At 40.0% G+C, this 26,542-nt stretch overlaps 1 protein-coding gene across 6 annotated transcripts in view; it reads right to left on the bottom strand.

Moving 5' to 3' along the window:
* Nucleotides 1–26,542, bottom strand: part of RAD18 (RAD18 E3 ubiquitin protein ligase) — a 119,549-nt gene that overhangs the window by 54,228 nt on the left and 38,779 nt on the right. For all 6 annotated transcript variants that reach the window (XM_039481658.1, XM_039481659.1, XM_039481660.1 and 3 more), the window contains exons 8-10: nt 16,426–16,502; nt 15,536–15,596; nt 805–939 (exon numbers count right to left, since the gene is read on the bottom strand). In XM_039481658.1, coding sequence (XP_039337592.1) covers nt 805–939; nt 15,536–15,596; nt 16,426–16,502 — 273 coding nt within the window. The remainder of the gene's footprint in view (nt 1–804; nt 940–15,535; nt 15,597–16,425; nt 16,503–26,542) is intronic.

Genomic DNA, 26,542 nt, shown 5'->3' with positions numbered 1-26,542 from the left:
AGTCTGGGATCCCTTCATCTAATAAGATTTCAGAGGGAGAGGCAAAATGTAAAAGAGATATCATTTATGGAACAAGTTGAAAAAGATAAACTTTGCCCCCAAGATTTCTAAAATTGTAATGGTTCAAATAAAGATTATTATTTACTGCATCAAGCTCTGTATGAAATGATAAGCATAAAGTTCAGGTGTTAAAATGGTATTTCCATTTATTTTTATTCATGAAAGCTGTCAGAGGAGATAGGTCACGAGCCATTGACAGGCCAAAGCACCAATGCTGTTACCGTGAGAAAAGCAGGGATTTAAATGGCTGATAAAGTAAACTGCCAAGTTTCCTGAGGTAGCAGCCAACAACATGTATCCAACTTTGGTCAGTGGAACTATTTAGTTGAAATTCTGTAAGCATCACATGTTTAAATTCCACAAGGCTTAGACTTGGAAGTACCCTCCTAGATCATCTCCAAAGCATGACCAAAGGTATACCCACATTGCCACAACAAGCAATATCATAAAACAAATGAGATTGAACAATCTTATAGTGAGAGAACTAACAGGACCTATGGGTATTTTTTTGTCACTGCAGGTAGTAAAAGACAGAATATCTATTCTGGATGTTGTTCCTACAGACTGGGCTACTCACATGCTTAACCTTAAGCATGTAAATATTTACCTTGTTAAATCATGACCTACATGACCACTGGGTAGTTGACGCTGTTTAATTGGTGGCTTTGGGGTATGCGTGCATCATCATGTCTTAGGGAAACCCAAGAATTATTTTTATTTTCAGATGTATTAAACATTACTCACCTATGTCCATAGTCTGTTCTTCAGCAGTGGGTGCTTCTCTCTCTTGTAAGCTCTCGATTTTCCTTTTACCAGTTTTCTTCCATCGGTTATTTACCTGATCCACTAAAAGCTGAAATTCACCTTTATGTTTATTCCCTGAAAAACAAAATTACACTCCTCTATGAAAAAAGAAATTGCTCAGAGAACAGGCAGCACCATGAGTATGCCAGGGGAGAGTGAAAAGGACATGAACAGAAACACAAATGCATAATAATGAAAACATTTCTCCATTTACAAAAAATCACCAACTGACTCACTGTTGCAACATTTTCAGTGTTCTATTTAAAGGCTCAATTATGAAAAGTGCTCACTGAAGTCAGTGGGAGTTTTGCCATTAATTTAAGAGGAACAAGGATGTCAGTATCTCTCTAGTTAATTTGTTGGGTTTTTTTTTTAAATCAACTTGGTTAAAACCTCTGGAACCACATATCTTTCTGTATTCAAAAATAATTTCCACCAGTTATTCTGGTTACTTTAGACAGTTATTTTACATCATCAACTACTAGGTATAGAATTATGTGAAAGATTTTTTATTTTTTATTTTTTAAAAGGTCAAAAATCTAAATAAGAGACTCAGGATTTTTCCCCCACTTTAAGAAGATGGAAAGTTGGGGGGTTTTGTTTTTTTATTTTTTATTATTATTATTTTTTAACGTTTACAAAAATGTTGTCCATAAAACAGCGTCACACATGCAAGGTAGATCAAGAGAACATGCAAAAAGAAATGTTACTAGTCCGTTTGCATTTTGCTAAAATTCATTTTAAACTTTTTTTTTTTTTAAAGCAAGATGTGCTATAGAACAAAAACATCTGTTCGTTCAAAAGCCAGGTTAAGTGTGCAAGCACATTGGAATTAAATAGTGTTTGTTTTTCCCTTATACCATCATCTGCCAATTTTTTAAAAAATCTGCTAAATAATTTAGTTATTCTTGCCATAATATTAGATAATGCTGTTGAAGAATTCTAGTTTCCTTGGGATTTGCTGGAGTACTCATTGCTCATTAGTGTCCAGGTGGCTCAGTGAATTGATTAGTAAGGGGATAACAAGCTTTTCACCTCTGTTATTTGTCCTAATTCACAGTGGGACAATAGTTAATGAAAATAATCACAACTGATCTGTTCAGAGGCCTATGCAGAAGGTACTAGAGATTTCAGTCCATTACATGGTGGAAAGCTATCTACATTCCAAACCACCACTGTGACTTTGTGCAGTCTATATGGTTTTATAAAAATTTAATAAGTGAATATAATGTAACTGAGATATGCTTCATACAAAAGGTCTCTTGAAAGGTATCATTAAAAAGCTTATAATCTACTGTGATCATCCTATTTGTATAAATGTACCACTCTTGTATCTGAAACTAGAAATATGAAATACAACTCTGAGGGCCTCTTGTAATTATGTAAAGTGTGGGCCATTAATGGTGGTTTGGAATCTTGATGACTCCCATTAACTAGGATCACTGTCTGCAAATGGCTGTTTTTTACCTGTAAGTCTTCGTGTGTGCTGGCAAGTGCGTTATGAAGTCTTGCAGTGACATGTGATCATGTCACCTGAACTGGAATCCATCTTTAACCTGGTGTCTTTCCATTGAGGAGGAGGAGGTGGGAACTCAAAGAGGGACAAAAGGATTCCCACCTCATGCAAGAGATATATAAAGGGGTGGAAGAGAACAAAGGGAGGGAAGAGCCATGATGAAGAATCCCCTAGCTACCACCTAAGCTGGGACAAGAGCTGTACCAGGGGAAAGAATTGTGCCCGGGCCTGGAAGGTGTCCAGTCTGAGAAAAAATTTACTGAAACATCTCTGAGGGAGAGATTATCTGTATTCAGTTTGATTAGACATAGATTTGCGTGTTTTATTTTATTTTGCTTGGTGACTTACTTTGTTCTGTCTGTTACTACTTGGAACCATGTAAATCCTACTTTCTGTATTTAATAAAATCACGTTTTACTTATTAATTGACCCAGAGTATGTATTAATATCTGAGGGGAGCAAACAGCCATGCATATCTCTGTATAAGCTTTATACACGGTAAAACTAATTTATTTGGGTTTTTAGACCCCATTGGAAGTTGGGCATCTGAGTACTAAAGACAAGCACACTTCTGTGAGCTGTTTTCAGGTAAACCTGTAGCTTTGGGGCAGGTAATTCAGACCCTGGGTCTGTGCTGAAGCAGATGGGAGTGTCTGGCTCAGCTAAACCGGGTGCTGGAGTCCTGAGCTGGCAGGGAAAACAGGAGCAGAGGTAGTCCTGGCACATCAGTTGGCAGCTCCCAGGAGGGTTTCTGTGATCCAACCCATCACAACCACCATGGCTGGCACTACCTGACAGAGAGTAAAGAATGGTCATGGAGACTGGACTGCCTCTCACTCCTAGCAATGGTCCCTTCTACTTCCAGGGGAAAGAGGTAGATCACTGTGTAGGAAAAATTTGCACTGCTGCTCCGCCCTGTTCCGTGCATAGAGTATTCAGTCCTCAGGACAATCAACATAACTCAGACACTCTTATATTATATATTACAGGGGGCCTTTCAAAACTTAACAGAGAGAGATGCCAGACAACTCTCAGTGAACCACTGCTGATCCAGACCACAATTTGGAAATCTGTTTTTCTTGTAAGAAAAGAAATAAAAAACAAATGTCAAGGCATTTTGTGCCACTAGGAAAGGCTAAAAACACCCTAAAGGGGAACTTAAGGCCACACATCACTGTTCTCTCTTCGCTGCAGATGTGCACAGAGCTTGCAGAACTGCCTTTTCTGCACACGCACACATACAGACACAGAGACAAAATCATGGCTTCCAGGTAACCGAAATAATGAGAAAGCTCCACTAATCGTCTTCGAATTTTGTATTTGCTAATTTCACTTCTCACCTCACCTCCCCCAATCTAACACAGGTGAGGACTGCCACTACAAATTACAACAGAATTACATCAATATTTCTGTAAAATAAAGCACTAGCTTTGAATAGCCAACTGCTACCTTTTTCTGAATGAAAATGTGAATTCAGAAAGATGGTCTTAAGTATCACAAAGAGCAGATGCCTAGTTTTTTTTAAAATTGCACCAACACTAACATTATTACAGTTGCAAAATCAAATATTCAAAAGTTATGAAATGCCAGAATGCCTATGCAGCCTTAATTAATTAATTCAGCTCCCCAGAAAACATAGCCTTCATGTTATATAAAAGGAAGCATTGATTGCTTAGAAAAGTATTGTTCTAGGCTGGCTATCCTCAAACTTTTTCAATACCAAGACACCCTACCCATCACTGTCTTATCTGGGTGCCATTGTTGTCAACCTCCCAGGATTCCACTTCAGTTTCTAGACTCAATGGAAACAGAAAGATTAAATAAAGAAAAGTTCAGACTTTGCATAATTTTCCTTACCCCCCCTATATGAATGTCTCTGGAAAGGGACAGTGAAACAGATATCTGCACATTGATTTAGGCAAAATCATGGTCAAAAGGCTATAGATACATTCTATAAATCAATGTTAAAAATGCTATGCATAGAATAGTAATCTTCATTCTGCACTAATATAACTTCCAGTTGTAATTCAAAATCCATGCACACTGTTTTTTGAGCAACTTTGCCAAATGGCTTTTATAGGCAATAGATCTTTTGTCAAATAGAATCACAATTTAATAACTATTACTACAGAGAGTTAAATTTTATGACTACATCTGTTATTTCATGTTTGAAGAAAAAAGTCTCTGTTCCAAGATGGTGACAATTTTTTCAATAAAGGAAATTTTAATACACAGCTGTGTTTTTTATTTATGATACCTCAGTGATTCAGAACATTCCTAATCACAATTCAATGCTGCTCTTTAGTTATGTACTCATTGCATTTTTGATGATTTAGTATGTTTATGATCAGCTTCTGGTAGTCAGACAAAGCAATGCTTATTATCTGGATACTCAAAATTCTCTTACTAAAAGGCTGGCAAAATGAGAAGTTTGCTCAGACAGCAGATTATGTAGATTACACACTACCTATAGGGTGAAAACATACCCATTTATTTTTTTTTAAAATGACATTTACAAAAGATTAGTTATTTGACTGTAATTACAGGAGTAAGGAAAGCCATGAAAATGTATTCATGCCTGTAGTTCGTTTTAGATTAATTGCAATCTAAGGGCAGAGTTAGGCTACAAATTTCTTTCCATTGAAAAATCCCAAAATATAGAGTTGTCTTGAAAAATAGATTACTCTTTTTTGGCCTTTCAGAATAATTAATATTTGGACTATCTAATCTGGTGGAGGAAGCAGCCATTTGTTTTCCATTGTTTTGTTTTGAATTAAATAAGCCCTGATCCCAATATATTTCTGAAAATTTTCATACGACAAAGATCTGTTTTTACTGACACACACACAAAAATAATAATAATCTCAACATTCTCCAGGACTCCACATAAATATACCCAAAAAGCCAGTCCACAGAGATTTCAGACAGCCAAATCACCGAGAAAATAAAATATGAACAGATGTACAAGTTAAATGACTTGATGACTATCCCAAAATCAAAGAAACTGAAATATTTTCCAATACTTCATTTACCAGAGGGGATTCTGAGAAACAATAATGTTTCTCTTCTGTCACTATTTATTATAGCAGAAGTCTGTTGGTAACATAGGTGTATGATCTGTAAGCAAATCATTACTCAGAATAGTAGTATATATGGGGTACTGTACAGACGTACATTATACAGCTACTGAATATTGGTGCAATGAAACAATTCCTCCTATATCCAGATTAATATTTATGCTTTACGGTAGACTAGAACAGTGTTTAATGCTGCTTCTTTGTAAAAGCCATTCATATGCTGCCCTGAATGCACGTATTGTGGAGACGACTGAGGAGGCAGATCCTATCCTAACCACATAGCAGGAAAATCTAATTTGAACCCTCAGAAGAAATAAATGGCATCTAAGGGTCAGCTCCTCAGCTGGTGTAAATCAGCATAGCTCCATTGGCTTACCTCTGGACCTAGTTCATTACGTTTTGCAATGGAAGTAACAAGCAGTTTGGACTTGTCCACCCAACAAAGTCCATGGTAGTAGACTGGGAATCTAATATACATTTCGAATTCAGTCCTATAACATCAGTGCTTAGGAAAGCCAATTTCTGGTATTGAAACCAAGGTGCAATTGAGAAATCAAACTTTTGGCCCAGTTGACACAGAAGTATTACTCTTCCAAGCCTTGATTTTTCCCCTCTGGAAATTCAGCCTCCATCTCTCTGTTTACTATAAAACCTCTTGCATGCACACTGTGAAAAAGAAGAATAGCAGCACTTCCCTCTATCACCCCACGCCCCACCTTCACCTACCCCTCCGCCCACCCTGTAAGATATTGGAAGAGGCCCCCGTTGGTGTTTCTGGCCCCAGCTCCCTTCTACTCCCACTCCTCTCCTCTGTGTCACTGCCAAATGCCCAGTCTCCCTTCCCATTCCCACTCACTGCTGTCCCTCTTCATACTCTTTCTCCTCCTCAAGAACTTAGTCCCACTCACATTCTCTTTCCCTTCCAGTCACCCTTTCCTCTCCTATTCACTCATCGGTTATCATAGTCTTTCAGCCACCATAAAGAGGAAATAGAGCTCCGTAGCTCTTCACAGCAGCCAGGAGGAGTACATTCCCCTGACCTCCAAAGTTCCAGCTTTTTCTGGCATGCAAATACTGAATCAGGTAGAAAAAGGGAAGTTAGAAGATGCGTAGAAACTGAATTAACAAAACAGATTTTCATGAAATCATCAAAATCAATAGATATAACTCAACAAAAAGTCTCATCTGAATATCCCTCTATGAATATCCCTCTGCTAAAGAATTATCAGCACACTGTGATCTGTTCACAGAAACCAGAGGTGCCTTGGCAAAGATCTTAGGTTCAATAAACAAATAAAACCTATGGAAGTTTGATTCTTTTTTTTCCCCCCCATCTAGAGACAAATATTCTTGGAAGTGCCTCCTATGATCCATACAAAAAGCTCCTTCCACCTCATTTCTTCTGCCAACGCTTTCAATATTACTCTTCTTACCAAGGATGCCTCTACATCATCTTCCATCAGAATTTGTCCTATACATCAGATCTGAGAGATTCACACACCACAGTGGTGGATGGAGTTGACTCATTTAGACAGAAATTAAACTCAATGCAAGGATGCTGTCTATTAAGTGCTCTGTAAAGAGCCATGCACATTTAAATAATAATTATTTATTTAACTACAAATTCAAGTTCTGTGATATTGACTTGACCTAGCTTATCCTCCCACTGAAGGGAAAAAAGATTTTAAAATGGCGTATTTCCTTATCTTGTACATTTGACACCCTTCCTTTTGCTGCAGATGGCAGAAAAGAAACACACCATGAACAATTCTTTTCAATCAAAAAGTTAGCATATAAAATGCCTGTATTAAAGCAATAAATATTGGTTAACATGTTTTTCTGGCTCTTTACATTTTTTCCACATCTGTCAGTATCCTTTTAGTTTGTGGTGCAGCTACATAGCATTTAAATCACACAAGTGATGTCCTGGAAAACAAGCCACAATATAAACCACTGGTTTGCAGTCTCTAAAATTACACCAGGCACATGTTTTTAAGAATTGTGGGTATTTTGATAATACAACTGCAAATGCAATTACAAACATTAAAAAAAAAACACTATCAATCACTAAACCTCTCTCTCTGAATCACAAGGCAAACAAAAAGATTAACAAAAAGCTACAGTAGAAAATGAACTTTTTTGTACAAATGAAAGAAAATCTACAGAAAAAAAAAAACAGGATCTGGATCCTGCAAAGAGCTAAGCCCAGCTCCAAATTCAATAAAAAAAGGCCCTATCCTTCTGTCATTGAATTCAAGGGGAACAGCAGCAAGACGTGTGTTATTAAAGAAAGCAAAGAATGGTTACTTACCCTCCAGTAATTCAAGATATTGTACTGGACTATGGATCTTGCTGTAGGTGCACATTAATCTCATGCCCATGAGCCAAGACTCTCTTGAATAGTAGAGTCCGGTGAGGCCACAGCTTGCCTTATGTCTCCTCATGCTCTTGTGCAAGGACAAACTGCAGAACAACCACAACTTTCATTGAGTTCTCTCATGACTTGAAGGTCATGTTAGCTGAAGACTCCTAAATTGGGAGCAGAAGATGAGCCACAGAACTCACACTGACGACAACATCTTGAAGAACCACTGTGACTGTACAATTGGCAACTGTTTTCTCTTCTTTGAGAATGGGTCAGTGTGGATTCTAGTGTGACTGGCAAGCAGTATCCTCTTCAAGATAATAGGAAAGAGGAGTATCAGCTGCATCAGTCAATTAGAGAGGACTACCGCTCTTCCAGTTCTGGCATTGGACCTACCAGTCAAGGCCAGGGCATTATATTTGACAAATATGAGCAGATTGCTCCATGTAGCAGCTTTGTAAACTTCAGATATCAGCATGTTACAGAGACAGGCCAAGGATGTTGAGTGAGACTTGATAGTCAGTGGGGGCAGCACATCTGGCAGCGGAAAGCACAGTAAGGTACACTGAATTATCCATTAGACAGTCTGTGAAGGAACAGCCTGGCATTTGGACTGACCAGCTGTAGTCACAAATAGATGCGGTGACAGTCTGAAAAAGATTTAATCCTGTCGGTGTAACATTGGAGAGCTCTGGAAACATCCAGGGTGTGTTGCTTCTTCTCCCCATGCATGGAATGCAGTTTTGGTAAGACCTCAGGACAAGGCAATAGATTGGTTTATGTGGAACTGAGAAAGCACCTTAAGAATACCTTGCACGTCACCTTGTCTTTATGGCACACAGTATATGGCCATTCCATTATGAATGCCTTAAGCTCATTTACTCTTATGGCCATGGTGATGGCCACAAGAAAGACCATTCCAAGGGTAAAATGGTGAATGGAGCTCTCCAAGAGGGGCTCAAAGGAAGGCTTCATACAAACTTAAGCAGGATGATGCCAGAGTAGATTTGGCAACCATTGGATATGTACGCATTAGGCCCTTATGACACTTGGATATCATTGGATAAAAGAAGACTGACAACTGTGTCAAAGGATGATATGCCAATATTACCACTAGACAGACTATGATTGAACAGAGTACAGGTGCTTCAACTACAAATCCAGACTCTTCGGTATTAGGGACTGCACTAGATGTAGGCCAAACTGGAGCTTTCATCTAGAGGAAGATGCTTTTCTTGTGGATAGCTTCCTGCCTTATATTACAAAGGAGCAAAGAGCAGTCTCTTCCGACAGTACTCAGCCAGCCAGCATCCAGATTAGCAACTATAGCATCATTGGGTCTGGATGGAACACGTGACCATGATCTTGCAATAGCAGGTGTCGACAGTTCAATAGCCTGATTCGGGGGGTTTCAAGAATATTCTGAGCAGGTCCATCAGCCAGAACATCTTGGCCCATAGGGAGATATAAGAATGCACTTGGCCTGGTCTCTGGGTTTGGCAATCACCTTGGATTATCAGTAGGATTGGTGGGAAAGCAAAAAAACTTCCTTGATTCTAGTGCAAAAGGAAGGTTTATGCCCCCTCTGGAACAGAGGTTGGGACATTTGGTGCTCCCCTCAGAAGTGATCAGGTTATCATCAGATTTCCCCCATTGGTTGAATATCAACTGGACAGACTTCAGTAGTGACCACTTCTAGTTGGCAGCAGTTTCTCTACTTAGGAAATCTGCCAAGTTGTTGCTCGATCCCAGAGGATGCAGGGCTATCGTGGCTATACCGTGTAGGCAGTAGCAATTCCATTGCTCAATTGCCTCTTCACTGAGCAAGGGAAGGAGGGCTGGCCCCATTCTTGTTTATGTGGGACATCACTAGTGTGTGATCAGACAGTATCTGTCAGGGCCCTAAGACTGGGAGGAACACCATACACACCAGTATAAAGGATATCAGTTCCAGGGCATTTATATATAATCTCCTGTCTTCTAGGGACCATGTCCCCTTGTGCCTGCAGTAGGGCACCCAGGCCGACCAAACTCCCCCCCTACTCCCCCAGCCTGCTCCAGACACATCCATAAGCAAAGCTCTAGAAAGGGATGGGGTTTTGAGTGGTACTCCTTCCTGGACACTGTTGAGGTGTAGCCACCAGGTCAGTGCCTTGAGGACAAAAGCCAGAATTATTACTCTCTTGCTCAGCCTATGCCTGGTGAGAGAGTAGATGGACCTGAGTCAAAGTTGTAGAGGCCTCAAGTGAAGTCTGTCAAGTGCTGTCACAGATGTACCCACTGATACGCAGCCTAATAATGTAATCAGGTCCATAACATCATAATAGGACATGCTATCATCCTGTTTATTAATTACCTTAGTGAGATAAACCTGTCCTGAGGTAAGTACACTCTCGCTGTTTTGAACTCTACCCTGGCTCCTATGAATTCTATCATTGGGAATGGAAAGAAAGACAATTTCTCATAGTTCACCAGGAGGACCAGTTGGGTAAACAGAGAAAGATTATTGCCACAATTTCAGAGTTAACAGCACCTCTGACACCCCTCACCCCCTCACACACTCTCCTGGTCTTCCTTGAGAGCACCCACTTAAGGTTTTAGGCTTCCCAGATGTCCTCTCTCTTGGGGCAGAGACCCGTGTCTCTCTCCCTTCAGACTGTGGATTTAGGCTTGCAGTCTCTCTGCACTTCACTGTTTTTCCACCAGTTCTAACCAGGGTCCAATACCTGTGGTTAACTCTTTCTCCAGGATCTACAACAGCATATACCAGTTACCAACCAGCCTTCATAAAGCAAGGGGCATTTAATTCTTAATGCAAAAGCATTAAAGAGAAAACAAAAATAATAATCTACATGCATAGTAAAAGATTACCAGAGGTCACCTTTAACTCCAACCCCAGTATTTCAGACCCCAGAAATAGGATTTTTCCTCCCCTGGGTTACAAGCTCATGTCAGTTTTTAGGTCAGGTACCAAACCCCAACTGGAAAGTTCAGTTGATTCTTTATATAGCTAGGACCTTTAAAATCCAGTATCCGGGAACAAGTAATCACCAGTATCCACAAGGTGCAGGTTCAAAAAGCTAGGTTTTTTAGTAACTGGGTTTTGGAATTTGCATTAGGTATGCCCCCAAAAACCCACTTAACACATTGTCCTAAACATCCATGCCCATCTGGTACTTTAAATACAGTCCTTTTAATTCCTTACACTTCCAAGATCTCTCATCTGTCACAGGTGTAAGTTAGATTTGCCAGAGTTTTGTGATCGGATTTGCCTCTGATCGATCAGTCAACCAAATACAGATAGTGTGGATGCCTCTCCTTCTTAAGAGTGCTGCCACCATAGCAAGGTACTTTGTGAAGTTGCTTGATGAGGTAGAGAATCCAAAAAGCAGGAAGTACATATCCTGAAAGTCAGCAGTCACAAACCAGTCATGAGTCTGAGAAGCTGGAATGATGAGGCAAATGTTACCATTCTGAAGCGGAGGCAGCATATGTATGTATTCAGTCTCCTCAGGTCTAGGATAGGACAAAGACCTCTCCTCCTTTCTTCTTCAGAATGTGGAAATATCAGGAGTAGAAATATCTGCGCCTGTAATCCCACAAAACTTTTTCTATGGCTCCTAGACAGAGCACTGAGGCTACTTTGTTTTATTTATTTATTTATTTTTGCAACTGGCTCTTGTGAAGAGATTCCCCAAAGAGAGACAGTGAAGAGGATAGGTAGGGAGTAAAGAGAAGAATTGGCTGGGGTAGCCATAAGTAACTATGTCTATCACCCATTTGTCAGCTGTGATCCCTGACCTATGGAAAGGGATGAGGCAACTTCTGAAGATTGGCTATAGGGACTTGGTTTCAGTGTGGCTCACAACCATCTCTTCAATCCTGCTGCCTATGGGAATCAGGCTGAAGTGCAATGTTCTGGCTACTATTTGCCCTTCTTTGATGGGATCTTTGAGTTCCTAAGGGCAGTCTTGTGGGAGCCTCAACAGGAAGAGGGTCACCCATTCCAATATCAGGAAGCTCTAATTTTGCAAAACAGAGCTTGATAATGAGTGGTTCTAACTTGCAGGGAGGCCGAGTAGGCCTTATTTCCATCCCAAAAGATCCAGCTTCTTGAGACCCTTATTCTTTGGGGTGCCGTTAGTTGATCTTTGTTTTGTTTTCTCCCTTGAATCACTGAAAGGACTGGAAATCCTGGTGTGGGATGTGAGAAGAACTGTTCAAAGCCCTTAGGCGCGACTTGGTAATGTTTCTGCACTTGCTTCTAAGTCAGAAGAAGTGAGGCCAGCATGTGCCAGTGATCCTTCGCAGTCTCCAACTTGCCCTTATTAACCAGCAGGGCAATCTTTGTGGGCACTGAGGAGCTCAAGATGTTGAACAGCTTGTATATATTCTCTTGGATTACTATCATCTCAATTTCCAAGGTGTCTGCTGTCTTGTTAGAAGTTCCTGGAATGCTCTAAAGTCTTCCAGAGGTGGGTTAGGGTTGGTGCAACTGCCTCGCTAGGAGAAAAAGATGAGTCTTCGCATGGAGAGGGCAGTTGGGCTTGCTGTGCCCCTACTCATGGCAGGGCAAGAAGTGCAGCTTGAGCCTCATGTCCCTCAGTTTCTGGGGGGCGAGGAGGAGTGGCAAATGGAGAATTTGCTGAGAATGTGCCGCCCCAATAGACACAGCTATTCAAAAGATTCTGAGGTTGTGTACATAAGACGCAGGCACGTTTACAGTGGGATCCCGTCTGACACACACTCAAAGAATCACCTTTAACATTTTTATTTTTAAAGGTACAGATTCTCGTAGCTGCTCAAGTGGCCTTTAGCAGCAGGCATACAAACACCCATTCAGATTACTTAGACAAAAAATATTCATTTGTCATTCTAAAACACTTCACATACACCTGAAGAGGGAATTGCGTACTTCACCATTTGCCAAAAGTATGGCAAACTGTACTCAACAGAAGAAAATGGGACTTGCTTCTGGCTACTTTGAGCCTTTTAAAGAGGTTGTTGAAGGAAATACCACCTCGTTGCAAGTTTCATACTGAAGAATACAACAAAAGAAATAATACCGCATATGGAATATTTTAGCATGTTATGGAACTCATGCCAGCAGGAAGCCAAAGAATGAACATGAATTCAACTATGAATTTTGAACCTTTGGAGGCAAATGTGCTAAATTAAAAGGACAAAAGTGTTCCATGCTATATATTAAAACCCTGAAGCCCCTCCATATTATAGACAAAACATACCTACTGAAAGTCTTTTAAATTCTGAAATGTCCTCTATCTTTGCAGGATTGGAGTCTAAGTCTGAATACATTTTGAGACTTGTCCTCAGCAGCCCATGATCCTTTGTTCAAACACATGACTTAAATGGATTTTGGATCAGTCCCTTAAAGAGCTACTAGACACTTGTCAGAATTAGGAAAGCATGCCTTTTAGATACTATTAAGCTTAACAATCAAAATTTCTGCATTTCTGTTCCCCTGAATTGTATTAGTAGAGATTTTTGCATGGAAGCAGAACTATTATTAATGAATTGCTTTGACTTAAATGAAACTGCTTAAGATCTAAAACCAACAACAATGTGTATGCAGAGATACACTTATTTATATCTGAAATAAAACTATTAAAAGTAAAACAGTAGAAGGTTTGCCTACAATTCAAGCCCAAATTCAGGCTTGGCATAAGTGGTTGCAACCTTACAAATGTCATCAGAATTGTATCTAGTAAATGCAGAGTTGTATTACTCTAGGGATTAGTTTGGCCCTAAGGCATTGGAGGAAAAATAGGTAGAAACAGAAAATATGGCCACATTACAGTTTTAAATGGATCCTTAAATATAACCAGGACAAAACTATCCCTTCATGGCACTGCTACTTCATGCTTAAAATGGGAGGCATTAAAATTTAATGCTCCTGTAAAATGTTGAAAGTTGTATTGGTGGGATATGGCTCACTGTTGAGACAGCTTGAGTTTCCAAGCAGACTGCCAATGAAGTGAAATGACTGGGGTAGATAGGAGAGACAAAAATCCAAGAACAACAAAATTAAAATTCAAGAGCTAAGGATCGTGAATGTTCTACTTATAGACATATAACCCAACAAATATACAATGAGTAACAGGTGTGATACAGCATGGCCAGAGGGCAGCAGGAGAGGGTTAGAAGGGAGCCTTATTCCCTGTAAGGGGAAGAAAGTTTGCCATAGATTAACTAAAGCACCTGACACCAATTAGAGCACCTGAAGCCAGTCACTTGATAAAAAAAACCCCAGCTTCAGTCAGACAGTGTGGGAGTTGGAGCGGAAAGGATTGGTGTTGGAGCAGAGAACAGTTTGAAGGGAAGCAGAGGACAGTCTGGAGAAGTGCTGCGGTGGGCTAAGAAGTCCTAGACCCTAGGTAAGGGGCACCTGGCTTGTGCAGAGGGAGGGCAGGAAGCCCCCCACAAGCTGAAAGGCAGGAGAGGGAAGTAGCCCAGGAGAAGGAATTGTCAGTTCAAGTGGTTCACCACGATCCTCAGGGCCCCTTGGCTGGGATCTGGAGTAGAGGGCGGGCCCAGGTCCCTCCCTCTCCACTCCCCTCCTCTAGGACACTAGTGGGGCAGTTAAAATTCCAATCCAGGGGCAAGAAATGGTGCCCTGAACCCCCCGCCCCCAAAGAAGAGACAGCGCGAGACCCGTCATAATAGTGCCGGCAATTTGCCACACAGGGAAATCAATATACAGAATGCAATTTCCGCAGCAAGTTATTGGAAAAAGGATGCAGGTCTGGCAATCTGAATGCAAGAATGCTACCCAGTCAATAAGGGTGCATCCCAAGTGGTACCAAGAGCTCCTAATTCCCTCTCTTAGGAGATGCTAAGAACTTTGCAGGATCAGATCATAAAAGGAATAAAATGCACACTACATAATACATTTTTAATAGCAAGAAAACCCATCCTCTTGCTTGGAAAATCTAATGAGTAATTGGTCTTATTAATGGAATTGAACATTTCCCTTCTGGAAGGACAGGTTCATAGATTCCCAGGCCAGAAGGGACCATTGTGATGATCTAGTCTGACCTCCTGTGTAATATAGGCCATAAAAACTTCCCCCCAAAAATTCCTTGAACATCTCTTTTGGAAAAAACATTCAATCTTGATTTTAAAATGGCCAGTGAAGGAGAATCCAACAGGACCCTTGGTAAATTGTTCCAATGGTTAATAACCCTCATTGTTAAAAACTTACCCTTTATTTAGGTGCCAGGGTCTCAAAGAAAAGATTTTTCAACACACCAACTGCTCCTGGGGACAAACTGTAATTACTGCATACTGAATCTTTCCTTTTTGAAGTAGGCTATTGGGAATGTAGTACTGAAACAACGGCAACGGAATCCTTCAACTTCAAGAATTCTTGAGCCCTGTCAGCTTGGGTTTAGGCCTGCGTATGGTCCAGAAACTGTACTGGATGCATTAGTTAATTATCTTCTTCGGTGAGGGAGGAAGATCATGCTCTGCCTAAGATATTTAGCCTCCACCTACACTATCTGAGTGCTTCACAATATCGACTGTATATTAATGCCTCACAACACCCTTGTAAAGACAGAAATATTATGGTTCTCATTTTTTTAAACAGATGGGGGATGGAGGCACAGAGAGGCTATTTTTATATTTGCACATATGCCTACAGCAAAGAACAGGAGTTTTTAAAACGCAAAATGTGAAAGTCGTATTACTTACGATAATCGGTGTGAATCTCATCTATTTCCTTTTCTGTCTGGTCCTTTGTAAATGTCATGCTCTGCAAAGTGATACAAAATGTTCATTTGAAGAAAATGAGGATAGTGTCACATTTTAAAAACACAAGCTTTAATGTCAGAACGTGAAGGAAACTTACCTTTGAAAATATTCCTTTTTACCCCCACTCTTTAGACACTATGTCAACCCTATGTGGGAGGAGATCATTTGTCCAGCTCTTTCCCACCATCTCTGATCAGCCCTACCGTTAACATTTAATATATACCTGGTCTGTTTATAAAGTGCCTCTTTGCTCTACTTTCACAGGAGCAGCAGGAGAATGCCAAGCTGGTAAGGGGAGTGAACAGAACAAAAATAGACCTTCCTTAAGGCCTCCCTCCAGTCTTCTGATTGGTTCAAGGCCAGGTCAGTATCTTTCTCTCCCTTTATAAAAACCCCTCGGTATTTTTATTACAATCATAAAATGCTCAAGGTCGGTGGTTCGACCATAGAAGCCTCAGTACTAGGATATTTTAACCGTAAGTTGTTTTACACTAGTTATTTAAAATACACCCACACAAATATCTTGAATATGCTACTAACGGTTGTAGCGTCTTGGCACCATGCATTCTGCTCCCCCTTTCCCTCCCCCAAGCCATCCTGCCATGTACCAACAACAGCGCTCTCCTGTTAGAAGTACCACCATCACCATGATTCCCTCTCCCTGCTCTGAAGGACTGAGTTGGGTAGGATTTAGCTCCAGATATAAATGGTTTTCCAGTTGAATATTTTAGCACACTGAAAGGAACCAGCAATTCCTTTAATGAAGTAATATGTAAAAATGCTTCATGTCCCATTCCATAACTCTTTTGGTACAGAGATAATAAACTTACATTTTCACCAGCTTTACTAAATTCAAGTTGAGTCCGAGTTTTCTCGTTGTTTTCAAGCTCTTTCACTATTTCTGCAACTGTTAATATCAACAAGCATTATAAATGACAGAACCACAATATGGCTGTTAAGATAAAGAATAAAACAGCATTGAAAAGAACTGTCCTAGAGCTAAATGACATTCAGGGCTACCTGCATTAATCTTTCACCTCAGGACACACTGTCTGAAATTCAAATTTGAGTCACAAGTGAAAACAAAATAGAATAGGCTTATCCCAGTAGGCTAGTGGACATTTGTTAACATTGCAAAACCATAATTTGCAATAGTTCAGTAATATTGGTAGTCTGTGCACAAGACTCAGGAACAGAACACAAGGTCAAGAGCTATGGGCTCTCAGAGCTGCCTTGAGGAAGGTTACAGTGCTTGCTTTCAGATGGCTCCTAGCCAGTCCCAGACCATGAATTTCATACTGGGAGAAAGTAAGAGATTAATTTCCAATCTCTCTCTCCCCCACTATATATAAGATTTTCATTGGATGTTGTACCAACATATTAGATTTTCTATGATATATAGATGGATATATTTGTACAAAGTCTCCATTTTATAGCACATATTTAAATGAAAAAGAGATTAAATTATGAAATATGCTGTTTATATTCTTTTTAGCTCCAAGGACTACATCCCAAATGCAAAACAAAACTGCCTGTGGCTGTCATTCCAAAACCCATAGTCCAAAGAAAGATCACACATTACCATAAGAATTAAACCAGGCACATCTAAAGATTATGATTAGGCACAAGTTGGCTCATTAATACTCTAGACATAACTAGAGCTATGCAGTACTGTGTGTAATTTATTGTGCCATTTAAATTACTAATTTATCTCTATGCCTAAGTATATCTGCAGAGCCACCAGAAAACTATGTGCATTTATAAAAACAAATACTTTCATGAGACAATTAAGTGTTTAGGGTTTGGACAGAGAATAAAAAAAATCTTAAATTATATAGGAATAAAAATTGGAAAGAATCTGGATTACGCCAAAATCCAAGAATTTGGCTCACATACTCTTTCAGCAATTCAGCTATCCTTACTTCATAATGGCCCCAGCAGCTTTGCTATAGTTGAGGATGAATTAATGCTTCCTGGGATTTAATATTCCAGCTTTGTAAGAAGCACATTGAGTCAAAACTTGGTAAAGGCAGCACTGCATCATTTATGGGCTGCTACTTAAAGTACGCTGTGGAAATATTCATTACTACTATGGGAATCTATATGTGAAAAAAAATCACCCTTAGAATAGAGTAATGCCCAGAACCCTGGAACTGTAATACAGAACTGCGTGTACGGCAGCACCTACGTTTAGTGGGTCTTGTGTAAACATGCTACCGAAGCCTCATCAGAACTGGTTTCTTTTTATGTTGTTCTTGCCAAAACAAGCCCTACACCAGTAAAAACCCCACTTCCATGAACGCTTCCCTCCACTCCTGTGCTCCTGCTTGTCCTCTCTGAACTGTCTAAACCTTACATAACTGCATCCTTCTTCCACCTGCCACCATTTTCTGTCAATTCAAGGAGGGAAATTTTTAATGTTTCTTTAAAAAAAAATTTAGTAAAAACTATTATAGTAAATACAATTGTCCTCTGAAGAGTTATGTTAAATCTGGAGACTGAAATTCAATAATGAAATTGTCAATTGGGAGTTTTAATCCTAATGTAAGGACAAATCTCATACACCTTAAAGATGGAGTCGCTACTGAGCCTCCATAATTAAGGAAGCTTGTTGTATTCAAACTCAGTTTTAAAGTTAAGATGAAGTTTATAAGTCCCATTTTAAAAATGGATTTAGCAATTTATATGCTTATATTTAATTGAAAGCCAGTGGGACTTCAGCTCTTAAATCATTTACATGCTTTAAAATAATTTTACTCTTAGTCAATAATTTGGTAAAATAAGGAACAAAATGAAAAACCACCAGAAGTGCTGGATATGTCAAACTGAGTTCTCTCAATTACTGTTCTGTAAAGAGCCCTATCTGTACTTGTTTCTGTGAGGTACCCATATATTTTGGTGCACACATCAAATACTAAATTATATAATCCTGAGAATGTATTATTAACTGGGAAGTAAGGTCAAGATTTTCAAAATCAGGAGCCTAAAGTTAGACTTCAAATTCCTTACAGACACCCAAATAAGTGACCTAATTTTGAAAAGCACAGTTTCAACCTGGATGCCTAACTTTAGGCTCCTGTTTATGAAATTACTGGCCTAAAACTAGGCTTGGAAGGATTAGATTTTTAATAGATAGGTGTCAGAAAATATCAATTTCACCATATGCACACAGACCAATGAAAAAATATTTCCATAGATGATAATCAAACTTTATAGATAGGCAAAGAAAAGAAATGCTGCCTGAAAATTTATCAGAGTCAAAATCCAGCTATTTTTTACTTGGATTTTGAATTAGGCTTGTTAAAAAAAGAACCAGTGAATGAATAGTAAAAACAGGTCTGATTTGTTGATTAAATAATATTTACTTTGTATATTTTGACATATGTTGACACTGTATGTTTTAAAACCTTAACTTTTTCAATTTCAAGATCTTCTGTCATTAAATAATTTTGACCCGCCTCATAGTTTCCTGAAACTGTAAACATTTAAATAGAAAAAATGCTTAACCCATAATTTTGTGCAATTGTGAAAAATTAATATTAATTAAAAAAATCTTTAAAAAACCCTTAAACATATATATTGATATTATCCATCAAAATTATAGAAACGTTGAATTCTGCCAAGCCTACCTAGAACCTTTTGCTGTTTAACATTATTCAGACACAAGAGTACATTTTTTACACTATACACTGAATAAAAATTACCATGTTTATTAGAATACTGGTAATTATATTCTCAAATACAGTATAGTCTACTGGTTACAGAAGAAGAATCAGGGCTTCAGGATTCTGTTTTCATTTCTGACTCATTGTGTGATCTTATGCAAGTGACATAACCTCTCCGTGTCAAAGGACTTGTCTAAACTACAAAATTAGGTCAACTTAATTTAGGTGCCTCTACGGCAACCGCAGTAATTCAATCAGCTGTTTTTTTCCACACTACCCTCCTTCTGCTGGTGGAGCCTGTCCTCACTAGAAGCGCTGACATTGACTGAAGTGGGGCATTGTGTGGCACTGACAGCTGCACAAGGCTCACATCTGGAGCCTGGCAGATCTCAAGTGTGGACATGCTTAGTGTGGGGAATCCAGGTGTGAGGCAATCTGTGTATGGGGGTTTGAGGGGGAGGGTCCAGGTGCGGGGGGAGGAGATTGGATGCACAGGAGCTCATTGGGAGGGTTCCAGGTGCAGGGGCAATGGGACTCTGCAGGGGGGTCCAGGAAAGGTGGTTAGGGCTAGTGGCGGGGAGGGGGTCTGGGTGTGGAGAGATGGGGTTCATTGGGGGGGGTTGGGTGTGGGAAGGGTCCAGGTACATAGGGGGTAGGACTCATCGGGGTGGGGGTTTGAGTGTGTGTGGCTCTGTGGGGATAGTCTAGGGGCATCTGGATGCCCAGAGCTTGGGTAGATGGGGGAGCAGCTCCCCATATAGTTACCCCTCTTCCCCATGGCTGAGGGGCAGAAAGCGGGGGAAGTTTCTGGGTGGCTCTGGCTGGCCCTGGCCACTCCATGCAGGAGAGGTGCACTCCTCCTCCACCCCCAGCCCAGTCAGGACTAGCAGCTGAGCCCAGCACAGGGTAGGAGGAGGTTTCTGGTAGCAATGAGTGATGCACGGGGTCCAGATGCACGGGGGCTGGGCGAGGTGGGTGTCTGACCCAGCACCGGGCAGACGCCCCCAACACCGCCGCAGTGATTTACTTCTCCACGGGCCACTCTGGGTGCCTGAAACCACGTGCCTGTACGGCTGGGGAGGGGCACATGACCACTCTTGTGGCTTCCCATTGCTTCCACATCAGAAAGTCATTTTTCGGTGGGGAAGAAAAGAAATCTGCGAATTCTGTACACCTGCAGTAACGCAGAATTCCCCCAGGAGTAGAAACTGAGCCCTGTGCCAGGCTCACAGCTCAGGCTGTAACCCAGGAGTATGAGTGGGGGCAGAGTTCCTGCTGTGAGCCCCATGCTAGGTTGACAGCTGGGATGAGCGGGGCCAGCTGTGAGCCCCACACAAAGCTTAATTTCACCGCAGGGAACCTACTGGAAATAGACATTCTTGTCAATTTCACAACTCCAGCTGTGAGCCCTGTTGCTGACAGTAAACAGCTGATGTAAGTAATGCAGTGTCTACAGGGACACTGCATCACCATAGCTACACCAACATAAGCGCTACGCTTCTCATAGAGGTAGAATTACGATGTCTGTGTAGCAGGCCACTTATATCAGCAGAAGCAGAATTCTAGTGTAGACACTGACATAATTAGGTCAACTTAAGATGCCTTATGTCGACATAACTGTAGTGTAGACCAAGCCTAAGGGCTCATCTACACTGGCACTTTACAATGCTGCAACTTTCTTGCTCAGGGGTGTGAAAAAACACCCCACTGAGCGCAGCAAGTTTCAGCGCTGCAAAGCGCCAGTGCAGACAGTGCACCAGTGCTGAGAGCCGTGCTCCCAGTGCTGGTAGCTACGCCCCTCGGGGAGATCGGGTTTTTTTAAAGTGCTGAGAGAGCTCTCCCGCCGCCACGGCGGCGCTTTAACATTGCCAGTGTAGACTAGCCCTCAGTTTGCCTACTTTTAAAACAAACTATAACGCTAGCAGCTTACCACATAAGCATACTGTACAACAAGTGAAAGCACTCACATGGTAAGACACTTGAAAATTTAGTTTTCTTCCTTTAGTAAATAAGTTATAAGAAAGCATCTATATTTCTTTAATTGAACGAATCTACATTTGAAAATTTGTTTAGTTAATTGAAGCGTGAGCATAATTGCAAACCATAAAATAACTATTGCATGTGTTTTATACACTATTTTAAAACATGCATGCACAAAACCATGAGGTGCATACACACAACATGATCCTGTTTGAAAATACTGGTGGACATGTGTGAAATTTAAGGAGAAAATGAATATTTCCAGCACATGAGTTTCCCAACATGCTCACCTCCCTCTCTCTCAGGAGCTTATACTTTGCTTTTCCTGTTCTTCCTCCCCTAGTAACTAACAGATCTGCCCTCTAAGATGATAAACAGAACATAAATAGGACCCATAAAGGGGGAAATTTAAAATCCTAACTTCACAGTTTAAGAGAAGGCCATAACCTTCTGCACTTACATCTCTTCCCAACATTCTATTCAGCCTTGATCCTTCAAGGGAACTTGTAGAATTGTTTCGCTCATGACCTACTCTCTAAATGCCCTAATGCTAATCCAGCCCCCATACAGAGTCTCATCTACTTTAATAGGCAGGATCTTCCCTGAATTCCATAGATCTCTGTTCAGGCATATCAAAACATGTTGGTGGATCCCTTTGCAGGACTAAAAACTGAATATGGAAAAATCAGTAGTATGCAAAGGATTTCCCAGTCACCAGTGAGGTTCTACTGGGGTATGGTATTTGTTTTCATTTTACAGACTGAAATTACATTTGTTACATGTTTCAGAGTAGCAGCCATGTTAGTCTGTATCCGCAAAAAGAACAGGAGTACTTGTGGCACCTTAGAGACTAACAAATTTATTTGAGCATAAACTTTCATGGGCCAAATAAATGTTAGTCTCTAAGGTGCCACAAGTACTCCTCTTCATTACATGGGGGTTCTAAACACAAAGGCTAACCCACTACCCATATCTAAAGCTATTGTAAGCATTACATCTAAAAAGATTATACATATAAAAGATTTTCCTCTATGGGCTAGTCTACACTTACCTGCCGGGTCGACGCGGTGAGTTCGACTTCTCGGAGTTCGAACTATCGCGTCTAATCTAGACGCGATAGTTCGAACTCACCGCGCGCTCCGGTCGACTCCGGTACTCCACCACTGCAAACGGCGGTGGCGGAGTCGACCTTGGAGCCACGGACTTCGATCCCGCGGCGTCTGGACGGGTGAGTAGTTCGAACTAGGGTACTTCGAGTTCAACTACGCTATTCACGTAGCTGAACTTGCGTACCCTAGTTCGACCCCCGCCCTTAGTGTAGACCTGCCCTATGATTAATAGCATAGGGAAGAGAGCGCTTTAAAATATGAATAATATATAGAAAACCCAAGTACAAATGTTCTTAAGTAACACACATTTTGTAAACTATTCAGGGCATGTATCATACAATGCCTTACTACACTGGTGTGCCAATTCTGCTTTGGGCCTCTAGGCAATTATGGCAATATAAATATTAAACAACAACTACTGCTCCCAAATCTAACCCGTGTATTCCTTCTGTAGGACCACTAACCAGCATTTTGTAGAATTAAAGATCACCATTCATTTGTTGCTACCATATAAGCCATATGTCGCTGGTAGCAACAAATGAATGGTGATCTTTAATTCTACAAAATATATATATACATAGAGAGATCCTCACTAGGTAACCAAGATTAAAAAATTAGTGACTACACACAAAAGATAGAAACCTGCTATGGCTCATGATTTCCTGATAAACATGCTGAGTAATCTAGTATAGCTGTTCAGGAGGAAAAAGCATATGCTTTTTAATAGGCTACTTTGTACTAGAGTACATATCAGTGACTAGGAATTATTATGTGTATATGTATATTTATCTACTTTCCCTTAAAAACTGTTTGCATTTTGGTATGTATACATAACAGTAATCTTAAACTGAAGGCAAAGCTGTCTCTTAATATGTAAAATATGGTATATGTGGCTCAGGAATATACAAACTCACTTTCTTCTTTTGAGTAAAAGGTATTACTATTTCTTTGTACAATATCATATTACTAGAAAGTTATTTCACAGTCCCTTAAAATAATTATTCAGAAGCAATTCAAAATTGCTTTTTTTAAACTTTGCTTGCTGGAAGTACATTACACAAAAAATAATATATATGCACAGTTAAATAAAGAGCCATAATTCTGTTATGGATTTATAGAAGACAGACAAAGGATCTTCACCTTCACATTTGTTGTTTTGTAAACAAAACCAATTTATAACCTCTTCACCACCATAGTCTGCTCCTCTCTCCTAAGCACATTACTGTCTACTGAGAATCTGTTCCCACACAGCAACGTACAAAAGACTTTTCCTTCCTGTTTTTCACTTACCATTTTTGTTTATGTATTTGAAATGAAAGCTGACTGTCTTCCATTCTTCTAGGGCTTGTCTACCCGAACAACTAGTCTGCAGCATGCTGGGGTCTAAAAACACACATACACACCTACCTGCTGCTAACTAACTGTCCCTGTGGACTCTGCTGAGTGCATTAACGGTTACTTAATTTCAAAGAGGACTAGATCAAAGTGTGTTAACCAACTGTTAATGCACCTCAGCAGGGTCCACAAGAACACTTAGTCTGCAGCAGACTAGTGTGGCAAACTAAATGTTTGTGTAGACAAAGCCTTAGTTTTTGTGGGCACTTTCTTTAGCACTCATCAACATCATTCACAAATTATTTTCTCTCTCATTACTTTAGATCTCTGCTTCTCTAACAAAGAGCTGATAATTTTGTGCAGTATATTGAGAATCATATTATTTTAGTTTCAGAGTAGCAGCCGTGTTAATCTGTATCCGCAAAAAGAACAGGAGTACTTGTGGCACCTTAGAGACTAACAAATTTATTTTAGTGTACATCTTTGTCCTGAGTATTTAAATTCTGCTCCCAGCATATGCAGTAATGGAAAACAAATTACATGAAAGGTGCTTATAGTCTGAAAAAAAGAGCATTGTGGGATTCCAAGATTTTAGCTTGCTCAATTTATTATTTTTTTCCTTAAACTATCTGCCAGCCCTGCAGACTTATCCTGGGATTTAAAGTCAAGCTGTTTTCTTTCTGGCACACACACCTTCACCAGTAAAATATTCTGCTACTGGAACTGAAAGATTCTCTTTCATGATGCCCAAGCCAGACTACAATCCAGTCACACTCTCCAATATCTTTATAGGCTATGCTGTGCTAGCAGAAGTAAAAAGTAGGAGGAATTCATTTTTGTCGGAAAAGCAAGCAGATGTGACTTGAAATATACACGGGAGCAGACCTGTTAATTAAGAAGGTACTATGTATCTGAGAAAAGTCTTCTGACCACAATCTCACTTTTAACATTTTCCGGTAGGTTTAACGTTCTTAGTTACAAAAGGGTTCTTTGAATTTTATTTGTGGGAAGGGATGGAGGGGAAATGTTTTTGAAAGAAGGCAGGGAGAATGCAATTCTCATATAATACGTATTTACAGATTTCCTAGATCCCCCTACATTCACCCACAATTGCTAACCCCTGTATTTTACAAGACGAAGTTAAACTGTACTGATTCTCCTCTTTCTTACACCAGGACAAGGGTACAATCAGAGTAACTCCACTGCTACCCCAGTACTGAGGAGAATCAGATCCTACTTGTTCTATAATCATTGATGCATTTTCTGTCTTTAGTCTGAATTTAAAGTATGCATGAAAATAGGAAGTTTTGCTATATGTTGTGTTGCCCTGAACTGACAGTCAGCAAGACAAGATATTAGGCCAAATTCAGTATTGCTGTGAGTGGCCACAACTCACCATGACTTGTAACCCACTATCACCATTGTTAAATTTGGTGGTTAAATTAAAGCTGGTTTAAACTACACTGATAGCCATTATAAATCAATTCTAAAACGCAGCAATAAAAAAGCAGCCTCTCTTCCATTTAAGCTACTACGGTGATTAAACAGCTGTCAACATCATTCATCTCTAACCATATCAACCTGTCTCCAATCATTGTACTGGCTTCCCTTTTTAATTCTACAACATGTTCAAGCTTCTCCTCACTTTCAGGTTTCAGAGTGGTAGCCGTGTTAGTCTGTATCAGCAAAAACAACGGGGAGTCCTTGTGGCACCTTAGAGACTAACAAAATGCCCAAATAAATTTGTTAGTCTCTAAGGTGCCACAAGAATTCCTCGTTATTTTTCCTCATTTTCAGAAATTTTAACTCCAACCCCATGTCTTTATCTCTGCCTGCTCCCTACCCCACCTAAGTTACTCCCAGATCTCCTTTATCCTTTCCCATCCATGCCCTCCTTCTTCCAGGCAGCCCATTCATCTTAGAACAGTCTCCCTGTTGTGTGCAAACTTTCCCTGTTCTACTAAAAGCATCTGAAAATCCATCAGAATCATGCAGCACCATCACTGTAGCCCCAACCATGTTGTTTCAAATTACTATGTTGTATCTATTGCTATTTTCAGAGTGCAAGCAAGTTCTTCAAGGCTTACATTTCATTCTCTGCATTTAGTTATACTCACTTAGCTACTGGAAATTGCTATGCACATTTATGGAGATATGTAAAAGTCATATCAGATCAATTAAGTTGTATTCTTTGATATAATATTTTGTTTCCCCATGCTCAATAGTGCTCATAACCGTGTTTCCACAATGAGACAGAACAAGGCATAATGATTTTACCACTATTTGTTTTATTTTTAAAAAATGTAAAAATTATTTCTGGTTTTCTGACTGTCCCACTGTCAGAATATTCCAACTCTGCAATCTGGGCTCATTCACAAATGTAACAAACATATTGCTGCATAGAGTTTTACATCTGTTTTCATTCTGGTGCACATTATATCTCTGCATGAGAACTTAGGTTGGAGTTCAACATTTTTTCCAGGTATTTAGGTGGTAAGGGATACAGGTATTCACTGTTTAAAAGGCAGACCTTTCTAATAGATAAGATTATAAATTAGCCATCAGTCATTTCTGCACTATAGATTTGGGACAATCCTAAAGGATTAGCATAAAACAAGCTTTAATTCAATTAAGGAAATGTTTCTTGGCCTTTACCATCCCTACCAGAACAAGGCAGGATACAATAAAGCAATATGGGAAAGTCTTGATGGTCATGATCCCCCACTCCCCACCCTTCGATTCTCATTCACAATTCCACATGCTGAAAACCCACGCTTTAGGATAATGTCATTCTTCTCTATAGGAAAAGTATACCAATAGTTTTTTGCTTCCTCACTTTCTATATATGGGGCAAGTAA

This window comes from Mauremys reevesii, linkage group 7 (assembly GCF_016161935.1).
Source record: "Mauremys reevesii isolate NIE-2019 linkage group 7, ASM1616193v1, whole genome shotgun sequence".
Taxonomy (NCBI): Eukaryota; Metazoa; Chordata; order Testudines; family Geoemydidae; genus Mauremys; species Mauremys reevesii.
Note: the sequence above shows the minus strand (reverse complement) of the source record. Positions and strands in the feature narration are given on the sequence as shown.